Source organism: Orbicella faveolata, unplaced genomic scaffold, assembly GCF_042242905.1.
Source record: "Orbicella faveolata isolate gen_17 unplaced genomic scaffold, um_ofav_v1 contig_35, whole genome shotgun sequence".
Classification (NCBI taxonomy): domain Eukaryota; kingdom Metazoa; phylum Cnidaria; class Anthozoa; order Scleractinia; family Merulinidae; genus Orbicella; species Orbicella faveolata.
The window spans coordinates 20,755,016-20,768,043 of NW_028301564.1; the positions used below are offsets into that span (position 1 = coordinate 20,755,016).

The 13,028-nt window shown below is 38.5% G+C and overlaps 1 protein-coding gene across 1 annotated transcript; it reads left to right on the forward strand.

Annotated features, from left to right (window-relative positions):
* Window positions 1-599: 599 nt before the first annotated feature.
* LOC149103705 (fibroblast growth factor receptor 1-like) lies at window positions 600-12,800 on the forward strand. Its single transcript, XM_089273203.1, has 8 exons — window positions 600-869; window positions 1,510-1,706; window positions 2,200-2,384; window positions 4,053-4,139; window positions 4,276-4,521; window positions 8,692-8,903; window positions 9,361-9,401; window positions 11,860-12,800. Exons 1-8 carry the CDS (start codon window positions 826-828, stop codon window positions 11,958-11,960), a joined length of 1,113 nt encoding a protein of 370 aa, XP_089129329.1. The 5' UTR covers window positions 600-825; the 3' UTR covers window positions 11,961-12,800.
* The last annotated feature ends 228 nt before the right edge of the window (window positions 12,801-13,028 follow it).

A 13,028-nucleotide genomic window follows, 5' to 3' on the forward strand; every position in this document is an offset into this window, starting at 1 on the left:
GAATTGCATTTTCCAATGATTCAGTTTTTAATAAATATATAGTCTTACTTTCCCCCATGAAGAGGTTCATGAAGTCTTCTAGGATAAAAATGGAAGTTTTGATAACGATGAATTTAAAGTTTGAGCCCGAAAAGAGCTAAAGAACAAGGCGACTTGACCATCAGGCATAGAAAATGGTAGCCAGAGCTCTAGTTGCTTAGATTATATAATTCATAGCAGTCAGTTGAAAACTTCAACCTTAGGTAACTAAAGTCAAGAACAATTCTTACTTTCAAGGGAAACTTTGAGATAGTGGTCTATAGTTATTGCATGTTTCGATAACTAGTATGGCTTTTTGCGAAGTCGTAATCTGATAAATTCAGTAAAGAGCTGTACTAGCTGTGTTTTGTACATTAACGCCAAAAACATGTTCGCCGCAATAAACCAGCTCTATCAACGTTCTAAGTGGACAAACAACCACGGAGTTATGTTAAAGCAATACGACGTTTTGCTTTCGCTCTCACTTGACGCGGAGCTCCACCAGTTATCAGTCGACGAAAACCACAAACCTAGCTTGGTCTTTCTCTGATAAGAGAGACGTACAACAAGATTCTCAGATTTGCAAATGAGAGCGATAAACTTTTACAAAGGCAAAGTATAGCTGTAGCTTCATCCAATCAGCTGCTAGGACCAACGCAAGAAAAAACATAGTGCCAAGCCTATGTTCCTCGCATATTACTTTTTATCATTATTTTTTCCTTAGTGTCACCACCATGGAGTAATCTCACAACGTTTCTCATCGTCGCCTGTTTAGTTTTCCTTGCTCTTGTCCTTGGTATTGTAATAATGTATTGCAAGACAAAGCCGAAGCAAAGCCAAACCATTAAAAGGTGTGTTCAATAGGCCATTTTACAGTTGTGTGCATAGTTACCTGGCCTATGAATGCAAGCGAGGCTGGAAGTGACCTTCCTTTGCTACAAACCTCTCTGGTTTTTCATTTAAATGGAAACTAGTTAGAACAACTTAATTTAAACAACAAAAGCATCGAGATCTGTATCAAAACAAGGTCACCTCCACCGCTCCCATTCAAAGCCACGTCACTGAGCAGACAACCGTAAAATGGACTATTTTCGTGTGATTTTCATGATATTTCAAGAACAATAGACACGTCGTCAACTAAATATAAAATAGATTTCTAATAAGCTCCTTAGGGTACTTTAGGAATTTAAAAAAGAAAATACATGCAATTCTGTAATCGAAAACGTTGCTGACTTCCAACACCTTTTCATGATAGCTCCCTCGATATAAAGCATATGAGTAACTTCTGTATACTGAACAAATCACCAGCCAAACTCAAAAATAAGGTTGCACTATATGCACACGATAGATAACAATGTGAGAATAGATGGAAACTGTTGTGTGTCAGAATAATAGCTAAACTGTGAAACTCATTTCCGTTACTTAAATGGCGACCTCGCATCTAGAAAATCAAAATGAAGAGACTTTGTGAACAATTCTTTTTTGTTTCAGGACAGCAAAAGATATTCAGGTCCTCGAGTATCACGAAATTCATCCAAAAAGAACTGCATTTGTCACAGCGCTGGGTGAGGGAGCGTTCGGAAAGGTTCACCTGGCAACATATAAGGCCGGTCTGGAGTACTTTAAAGATAATCAGGAAAGTTCAAGACAGATAAGAAAACAGTTTGTTGCCATTAAAGAACTACATGGTAAGCCGTTTACGATGTTGTTGTTGTTGTTTTTTGTTTGCTTGTTTTTGTCGTTCTTGTTGTTGTTGTTGTTGTTGTTGTTGCCACGCCCTTTTCTTCAGCTGTTTTTGTTTCATTTCATTTCATTTTATCTGAAGATGATTGACAATAAAGGAACTTTTAATTTCGTAAAGTGACCCACAACTATTTACTCATTAAGTTGAATACCTAAACATTAATAAATCCCCTTTATGCCGCGACATAGTCTGTTGAAAAATGGGTTTTAAAGATTAATTGCCCAGAATTTTCTGTCAAGGAGGAATGATTTTAGCCTGTGCGAAAATCTCCAGCTTCCTTCTCAAGTGGCCGAATTCGAAATTTGAAGCTCAGATCATTTTGATTATCGTTCGAAGATAATTGTACAATAATTATCATCATAGAATACCTCGTCAGTAGCCTCGGTCTGCTTCATTCTGCAACGTCAGCCCTCGTGTATCTCTCGTCTTTTTCACAGATAACGCTGGTGAAGAACAAAGGCAGGAGTTTCTCGGTGAGATAGAGCTCATGAAACGAATAGGAAAGCATCAGAACGTTTTGAGTTTTGTAGGATGTTGGACAACGACTAAACCACTTCTTCTAGTCATCGAGTATGTAGCTCACGGAGATTTGCGTCAATGGCTGATACGAAAGAGGCGACAGGTAACATTGTGGAATTTAATCCAATAAGACTTAGCCGTCTGTAGTAACCCCCGGGAGGGACTTCCATATGAAAAGGTCGGGGATTGAAGCTCGTCGTCTCGCTTTATAGGGGTATAAATCAAGGATTCTGTTCTCTCTTAAGGTGTCCATGACGAGACGCCACCACTTTACTTCCGACGAGCATCCCCGGCATTTTCATATAGGAGTACCCCCCGCCCCCCGGTCCGGTGGGGTAGTAACGTTTAGTGAAAGAAACTGCGCTTCGTTCCTCACAAGCATTGAACAAAAATAAAATTATGCAATCCTATCAGAAATCGAACCCATGACCTCCGCTTGCGCACACTGGTCGGACGGTGTTGTCACTGAGCCGCAAGATATACTGCTAGGAGCAGTAATGTCCAAGACGTCAAGTGTGGCAATAAACACAAACGCTAAGATTTTAAGGTCGGTAAATATTTAGACCGCAGTATAAGGCTGACACGAGCATGGGACAAAGAAAATAAATTCACTTTAACTTCTTTAAAATGTTTTGGCTGCCATTGCATGCTACTGTAAGTCTGTAACTGGGTTATAGTATGCTATAAATACCGCTAAACAATCTTCATGTTGGCGGAGCTTACACAACTTGTAGAATTATTGCTCTACAACTAAAAAAGAAGCATGTCGTTGTGCATATATAGGACGTGGTTATGGGTTTGAATCAAGAGATTGTGATCTCTATTGTGATCTCTTAGTTTGAACAGATCTCACTATTAATTCAATTTTTTTTTTTTTTTTTTTTTTTTTTTATTGTTCCCTTTGAATCGCTATCATCAATTCTACGAAATAGAGACAATTTTCTTCTATTTATAGCCCTCACGATCGCGCGCGCATCGAAAACCCACCGCTGGATATTAATAATATGTGGTATATACCGGTGTACACCATCTCGTTCCTAGAGGCCATGATCCTTTTGGTCAGAACCATAAGTCGGGACATCTGGGTGAAATCATGTGCGGAGTGAGCTAGCGTTAATCGCAGCGGTTGTTTTCTCTTCGTATGTTGGTCTTTCACCAACCTACTTAACTTTTCTTTTTAACGTCTATAAACCAGCTCGTTCTCTTCGATCATCTGGCCAATTACTCTTACAAGTTCCAGATGTGAAAACATGTACATACGGTCAAAGATCCTTTTCTTTTTATGCCACGAAACTTTGGAATGACCTACCTTTTTATATAAAACAGTCTGAGAGCATAGCGATTTTTAAAAAGAACCTTAAAAAATTTCTTTTTTGTAATAGTTTTTAACCTAGTCATAGATTTTAATAATTGCATCTTTTAGTTAGGTTTTTATTCTTTTTAATCATATGCAATTGTAAGCGCATTGAGAATTCTAAATGCGCAATAAGAACCTTTTTATTATTATTATTATTGTTATTATTATTATCGTCCTTATTATTATTATTATTATTATTGTTATTATTATTATGTTCAAAAACCATCATTGAGCTTGGACGCATGCGCACACTCGAACCGGAAGCAGTGTTTTCTGGTTCCAGTTCTTGACTTTGTTCAGGGCGTTGAGCACGTCGTCGCCGCTGATCAAAACTACGCCTTCTTTTCGGACTAGATTGCAGTGTAAATGGACCCAATCCTTGTACCATCATTCATTGCAACTGCTTATGTTTAGATTATCAGCAGCACTGCTAACGGTATTGGAAGTGACAAAGACAACAAGACTGTTTACGAGGATACGAGGATACACAAGGAGGAACAGGTATCAGTTAATGGAACTTCGTCCATTGCAGATAGTAAAACGTATAAAATACAAAAAGAATGTAAAGCTTAAGGTGCCATTATTTATGCTGCACCTCAGTTTGTTTCATTACAAACTGTTTGACTTTGTTTCGCAGGACTGTCTAGAGGATGGAAATGAATCTATTGTCATACAAGAAAACACTGCGACTTCCACTGAGCCTAGTGACCAAACTTGCGTTGAGCTAAGCAATGGAAGCGCAATACCTCTGGTGACATTCAGAGGGCCAAAAATGGAAGAAGATAGTTCGATCGAGAAGACAGATGATGGATGCGTTGAAGACTGCGAGTCGTTTCATCCAGCTGACCTACTGTCATTCGCCTGGCAGATAGCCCGAGGAATGGTAAGTGCAAAGACAACTACATTTGTTTGTAAAAGGCAATGCTTCAACAACAACTTCTGTCAGTAACTACGTACGTTGTGATTGGTCGATTTAGTAAGCCGTGGGTATTCTACCGTGAGGCCTGCAAAATTTTGGGGCTGTTTTAATTACCAGTCTCTCGCGATTTGTTGTAAAAGTTGCCGTTTTCCTGAAATTTCGACGACACGTATTTAAACGACCTAGCAACAATTTTAAGTTGACTTCTTGTGTACTTTTGACATGCGCGACTCATTGAAAGCCATTCTTCCTGACTAGAGATGGTTCCCCAGCCCTTTTGAAACACAATATGGGTATGATTTAATAAATATCTTACTAAACTAGTTTTCTCAGACCGAACTGTGAATTACGGATCCACGTTTTTCCCCTGCGATTTATGGCCGCGCGTTTCGGGAGGCAATAAATCGACAGGTGGAAGGCAAGATGGAAGTCCGCGTGCCGTAACTCATTGTGCGGACCTCGAACTCGAAAAGCTTGTAAATCACAAGCCAGACGGCTCGTGATTTACAAGCTTCTCTCGTCTTCTCCCAACATCCCGCGTGGGTTATTACCCCTATAAACCCATAGAAAGTGTGGTCCATTGCTTAAATGAACTTTGGACATCATTTAGAAGTATTGCAAGAATATTGTTTGGACTGTTATATCATCACGTACCAGCTGCAACATTTTTTCCTTATTTTTTGTATTTTTTTCCGCGGTCCGCTGGGACAAATGATTTGCATCGCTTGTGATCTTAGATTAAACTTGAGGATAACAGTTTCTTATCCCTAAAAACTCGTTAATCCGATCGAGCGAAGATCGTAGCTTGTGTGATCAAGGATCCTTCATTCTGTACAAATGAATATATGCAAGATCATATATTTGAACTGCGGAGAAAGACATGAAGACATGATTGATCATCGCAATTCAGGCCGTTCAGGCCTGAATATTTTTCAGGTTTTAATTTCACAACTGCTTAAGTTGTGTGCATAACTGCGATGATCAATCATGTCTTCATATCTTTCTCCGCAGTTCAAATATATGACCGTTCATGTGTTCAACTGCATTCTTCACCATCTACGGGTATATTACGAACTCACAATATGACCAGGTCCCAGTTGACTTGATAGCTCAGTTGGTAGAGCACTACACCGGTATCGCAGAGGTCATGGTTTCAAATCCCATTCAGGCCTGAATTTTTTCAGGCTTTAATTTCACAATTGCTTAAGTTGTGTGTATAACTGTGATGATCAATCATGTCTTCAGATCCTTCATTCTGTTAGAAATTATTTCTGTTAGCCTTCATAGAACCACTGTACTCGATATCTATTCTGTTGTTTTATTTATTTATTTATTTATTTATTTATTTTTTTTTTTTACAGTCAATCTCGAAATTACAGTTACAGTTACTCCTAATTGTAACACATTTTCCACAGTTTGTGAAACCAATCATGTCACACACTTATAAATATTCATTTTTGAAAATGGAATATCTATGTGACTGGTTATTCCCTGGGTAAATACACACAAAATCACTCACAGCCGGCAAATTCTCATCTAATCAAAACAGAAGAACGGATTTCACAATTTCTAATGGCCATTTGAATAGCTTTTTGAACATTTAAGCCCGCAATTATATCACCCTACGGCTGTTCGAACATGGAGGCGAACGTAAATGCATTGTGATTGAAATATTTAATAAAATATTTTATGAAAAATTAGCAAAGGTAAAAATGTGTAGGTAAAAAAACAGGTAAAAACTATAAGCTTATGTAACAGACTCACCTCATGTCTTGCAGCTCTATCATCATTTTGATACCTGGTTGTTGCATTTAAAACCAATGAAAAAGTATCCAGCAAATACAGGGCAGCAGCCCATACCAAAATGAAAAACTCGGCTGTCTTTAGACCGCAATATTTCATCCGTCTTTGCTCCAATATTCCGCGAGAGATGGTCACGGTTTTATCGACCGTTTTTTCAAGTCAGTTTTCCTTACTACTGATTACTACCTACTACAATATCCCTGTTCAGCGGTTTCTCTACTGCAAGAAACCGCATCCGTGTATGTATCATTATTGTGTATAATCAGCAGCATATGAGCCCAAAAAGGAGGCTTGAGAATCAGCGGTTTACAAACAATTTTCGCGGGTATGCATTAAAACTGGCCAGCTCTTATGTCTTCAACTGTAGCGATGGCTGAAAATGCGAAGTTTTGTTTTAAGCTGTCCCCAAATTCATTGGATTGACTTGTTCAATGTTATGTAATTTGGAATTTGTATTAAAGATTAAAGATTAAAGTGAGGTAGAGTATCACTGACTAACTTTGAGTTGCTTCGAAATTTTCACGAAACACTCTTTACGTTTTTTTATTTATTTCATGACATATGTTTTTCACAACCGAGTAGATTTTAAAGCCAAGGAGAAATCTCAGAAACAAAGGCGTCATCTTCAATACTAATTGGCTAGTTTTGTCGGATAGGCGATCGCAACATCGCTTTTCTTTTGTATTTAAATGCATGTATGGGCTGATTGACCGGAAATTTAATTTTACACACTGAGAGAAATCCACTCTTTTACACCAGACACAAAGACAACATTAAAATGCCCGGCAAATCTCGGTGCCAGTGGGGCTAAAGACTGACTTATCGAGCGATACACGAGGGGAACACTATCCCAGAGACTACAAGAGATGTAAATAGCCTAGAGTTTTTTTCAGAAGCTTGGGTACACATTTTATTAAATTTTATTATTTTATTGACTCTACCTTGGGATTTTATTGTGTACGTTTGTATACTTTTTAAACTTTCAACTTGACAATTTGTATATCTACGATTTTTACTCAGGACCAGCCTGAAAACCACCGTGGGTGAGGTTGCCTCCTAGCTAAAGATATTTTATTATCATTATCATAATCATAAAAATTACAATTTCCTCGATTGTGATCGGCTTAAAAAACTCCTATTCTCCACTAATTCACTTGCCAAGTTGTTATCGGACAGTTTAATCTTTAATCTTTAATACAAATTCCAAATTACATTACATTGGACAAGTCCATCCAATGAATTTGAGGAGAGCTTAAAACAGAATACAAGATTCCTTAATATAAGCCGCCTTAGTGTATCATTGTAGGATTGTATACCTAGTTAAAAATTATTCTAAACTCATATTAAAAAATAAGATAATCACGATAAAAAATTAGCACTGAACTTATCGCAAAAATAAGCAAACAATTTCTTGCGGAAGACTGTAGTTTGTTATTGGACAGTTTGTTATCGGACAGTTCAATGAACCAATCACATTCAAAGTTGTAGTTTAAGTCAACCAATCACATTCAAAGTTGTAGTTACGTGCGTGCCTGCGTGCGTGCGCGCGCTTGCTTTTGCGTGTTTGGCGCGGTGGCCTTAGAATATTTACATCTCCTTTGTAGTTATTTTAATGCAAATTTTCCCTTTCTTTCATAACTTGGCTATTCTTCTTTTCTCGGTAATTGTAATTTTTATGATTAATTGGTAAGAAGACTTCGTGTCGTCCAATTGGGTCTGTAATCATACTCGTGATAAACAAATCGGACTCCTGCTGCGCGGTCGTCCGATTTTGTTATCACTCTTATGATAACAGACCGAATTGGACTGCACTCAGTCCTATTATCATTACTTATCATTATCATTATCATTATCGTTATCGTTATCGTTATCGTTATCGTTATCGTTATCGTTACCGTTGCCGTAGCCGTTTTCGTTACCGTTACCGTTGTCGTTGTAGTTACCGTTATCGTTACCGTTGTCGTTACCGTTACCGTTTACCGTTATCGTTGTAGTTACCGATACCGTTATCGTTATCGTTATCGCCATCGCCATCGCTATCGTTATCGTTACCGTTACCGTTACCGTTATCGTTATCGCTACCGCTATCGTTCTCGCTATCGCTATCGTCATCGTCATCCTTATCGGTATCGTTACCGTCATCGTTATCGTTATCGTTATCTTTATCTTTATCGTTATTATTATTAGTATTATTGCTTGACAGCTTACTAATGGAGTAATGGGTTTGACTGAGACTAAATGTTCAGTAGCTTGCGTCAAAACGTCTTTCTTCAAGCCCATGTTTTTCAGCCTCTCAATTCAACTTATCACAAAGAACTGTTTTATCCACAGAATTACCTGGCTGAAAAAGGTCTTGTCCACAGAGACCTGGCAGCGCGTAACGTTCTCGTCGGACACGGTAAACTGCTCAAGATAGCAGACTTCGGGTTGATGAGACAAGCATATCATGAGGTGTATGAAGTCAAAACTCAAAGGAGACTGCCTCTTAAATGGATGGCGCCAGAGTCGATTTATGAAGAGATCTTCACTTCTAAAAGTGATGTGTAAGTAGATGCAGCGAATGTAAGAAGAGGATCAGTATAGGGTTTTAGATAAGCTCCTACGTACGCAGCCGTTATCTGGTTTGTCACGTAACCCTCCTCCCCCTATCAACGTTACTGGGAGAGGAGCGTCTACCCTGCTGGCAGAGCTTCTTCTTCTTTCCTGACTTATCTAGGAAAGATCGAAGCGGCTCTGCTAACAGGGTAAGGAGCGTCGCGTGACGACCTAATTTAAACAACGGCTACGTAAGTAGAGTGGGTTTTAGAATGAAGTGATATGATACTGTCAATACAAGTTGTTGTTGTTGTTGTTGTTTTCTATTATTGTAAACGTAGATGTGGTTTTCTGTCATTATTGAAAGAAAACAAACTCATACTGGTCGCCTAGTCAGAATAGGTTTAACAAGTATTTTAACTTTATTCCGCCCGAACTGCTGTTGCTGTATTTTTGTTTTCTCAGGTGGTCCTTTGGAGTAGTCATGTGGGAAATTGCAACTCTTGGTAAGTGTAAAATCATTTTCATGTTCTACCAATGGATTTTGGGCACCGTAGCTTTTATTTTTTAGGTGCCTCGATTTTTAATTTATTGACTTTAAGTTTAAGAAACATTAATTCTAGAGTTTTATTTAGGAAAGCCTTAGGCGATTATTACTTGTAATTTCTATTCTATTTTAGCAGTTTTTAACTTAATTAGTGTATTTTTGCCTTAATATGTATCTTATTTTATATTTCTTAATAATTCTTATCTATTAGTTTTTCATTCTTAGTCAGCAGGATCCCTTTGATAACAGTACTTTGTACTGAAGGGTTATTCTGGATAAATATTCGATTATTATTATTATTATCATCATTATCTTCATCATCTTCATCATCATTATTATTATTATTATTATTATTATTATTTGAACAGAATTTCTTTCAGATCTTGGGGAATCGTAAATCCATTCTCATAATTATACTCAAGAGAGCGAGAGTTACACTTGTAATTATGTCTTACTTTCTGCCTGAATTATGAACACAGCAGATACAAGACTTACAACCGTAGCACATGATAAACATTTAGAAGTTTAAGCATTTAAACTGTGGTTAATGAGCTTTGTAGTCTACATCATAGCTGTCATCTAAGGTCGTCACCAGTTCTGTTATCTTCCCCCTATTAGCCATTGTGCAATAACCTTAGGTCAATGTCCAATGCAACCCAATAGTTTTACCATATGGGAAATCATACGACAAAGCTCCCAGTGATTTTCCACCATGCTCTCATGTGATTTCAGCGTGCTATACCCCTCCCAACTCCCTCAATCCCCAGTTAGTAAAATCCCATTGTTTTCTGACCCTGTCCCAGTTGTGAGCTAGTATTCAAGCTAGGCCGTTCTCCGCCTTCCCCTCCCTCCCTCCCTGTATTGGTAGCTTTGTCCTTTCCCATCTTTTTCCTCCTCGTGGTTGTAATTACCTTTCGTGAGAAGGTGGCTTTCGCCTGCTGAGCCTTCTCGGTTCTTCACTGCCACGTTCTATTTGTTATATTGTGTGTAAACCATAGCTGCTTAGTCAATAAAGGTTTTTGGTGGCAGGGTAGTGCAACCTAGGCTGCACTTTGCCCCACAGTAAGTGTTATGGCCACCCTTGGAAATAGGTCCGGATCTCTCCAGGATGGTGTCATCGTACCATCTGACCTATTCTCCTCCCAGAAGGGCACCCCTCTTCTGGTCCCCTTAGTAACATAGGTTCCCCTAGAGACGCCGCTACTCTAGGGGAGATAGGCTCTGTCTTCCCTGCCACCCATGTTTTGCCACCATAATCAGTGTTTTGTTTCTGTTTCCCGTATCTACCCAGCAAAAGGGGAGGGGGGGTTGCAATGTTGTTACCCATATAAATATCCTCGCTGGTACTGTCAGATCTGCCCCTCCCCCTGTGTGGGTGTGGCTTTAATAATTTATACTAAATTGCACGCCAGGAAGGTCGCATTAAGTAAAAAAAATAAATGATCATCGCGGTTAAGAACACAACTAAGGCAGTTTTTAAAACATCGCCTGGAAAAAACAATCAGAATTGAACGGGATTAATTCGAAGCTAATAAATGATAAAGCAAAAATAGATAAAAGAGGCTCTGCTCGCAGGGTGAGCTGTACTTGACCTCACTTAGTCAAAAAGGAGTTATTTTGCTTCTGATAAAATTGTGAATTTCTTCATTTGTTACGAACGTTGACTTTCTTTCTGTTCTTTCGGTGTAAGTTGGCAACTTAAGTAGTTCTGGATTGAACTTTTGCCATAGGAAAAATTCGCCGGCAGAATGTTTGCTTTAATCGCTCAAAAATTCGCTGGCAGAGCGTTCACTTTAATTTCTTATTTGGAAGAAAATAATACTTCGCAGCAACCTGAAATTGTTTCTGTCATTAACTCGCATCGATTTGCGAGTCCGTACGCGTTTCTAGTAGCGCCGTACGACTTTTCCGGCACTATTACTTCGACACGCGTACGCGCACGGCCCTCATACGGGACCGCTTTTACGGTTTCCAAGGGAACGGTGCGTGGGATTGAACGGATCATGTGATAAATAAGGCATATTTAAATGATTGCTCAAAAACCCATGTTTTATCATAGTATAAAAGATAGAAAAAACATGTTTTACTGTTTTTCGCCACATTACCTCTAGTCAACATTTTTGTTAGAGTTTCTTTGAAGAAATTTGTGATCGAGTTCTTTACGAAGCAGCAGAAAGTTTTAAAGACGAGGTTAACTTAACAAATAAAGAAGAACGAAGCCTAGGCCGCTATTACACTGTGATAAAACACTCCAGACATTTTGAGAACACTCGAGAAAGGTAAAAAACGCTCGCCTCTGGCTCGTGTTTTCTACATTTCCCGCGTTTTCTACATTTCCCGCTTAGGCTTAGGCTTAGGCTTAGGCTAAATAAAATGTTTGTAGGGATTCTAATAAACTTTTGTTTTTACCATTCAAGGTGGCTCACCCTACCCATTTATAAATAACACAGACATCATCAGGCTGCTGAAGAGTGGTTACAGGATGGAAAAACCTGACCTGTGTTCGAATGAATGGTAAAAATTGCGTCTTAAGATCCATCCTAGCCTGGCAAAAGTTATTGTCTTGTTCTTTTGCAGCAATCTTCACACTTCACTTAAATATTGGTACATCTCTGTTGACAAAAAAAAAAAAAGGAAAGAAAAGAAAAACAAATAAGTAGGAGGCTTACTGTTCAGGGACACGCAATGGATCTGTTTCTTGAAATATCTGTTCTCCCACCGAGTTCTTGCTGGCTGGCAAACCTATAAGGCCGAGAAAAGAACAAATTCACCAGAATCCAAAGAAACAAAAATGTTTAAAAAATGTCTATGTTACCACCAAATATTTTATGGTTTTTAATTTCCTTTCTAGCCTTTAAAGTTTCTTTGTATTAATCATAGGACGTCCTTTTTTGTGGTTATTTTTGCGGATGTGTTTGCCCACGTACGGTTAACGAAACAAAGAAATCTATTATGCTTTGTATTAGGTAATATTTCTTCTAACGTGTTCAAAAACCAGTCCTAGTCAACGTGTCATCGTGTTAAGATCAAACTCTTAGGCTCAACTCAACGCATGTGAAATCCCTCATGCGGACACAGAAGTAAGTTTTTTCATTATTGAATGTCTTTTATTGTCTTTGCATTACCAAACGTTTGTTTCCCAAGTTTGTAGTGGTTTTCTAGCTAGCCTAATTGTAGTTTCTACTTCGTTATTTGTTTCTTAGTTTTCGAAACCGTTTCACCGTTTTCACCGTTTCTCAATCGTTTCTCAACAGCGCTTCTTTACGACGCTTCTATACATCGCTTCGATATTTGATTCGTTACGCTTCGCATCATCTGTGTACATCGCTTCGCTTCAATAAATGCTGTTTACAATAAACTGTTTCACCAACATTATTCCGGGGAATGTTTGAAACGCGTTTAGAATATCTGTGACAACGAGAGGATACGTGATTCACAAACCGTCCTGTGAGTAACGTTAAGTTCTGCGCTCACATTCGTTTCGAAAATTCTTGGCTAAAGTCCTCTAACGTCTCAGTACGCGCCAGTTAACGTAAACGTCAAGGTATTATTAAAACGCTTGGTTCGTCTGAATTTTAAGGAAAAT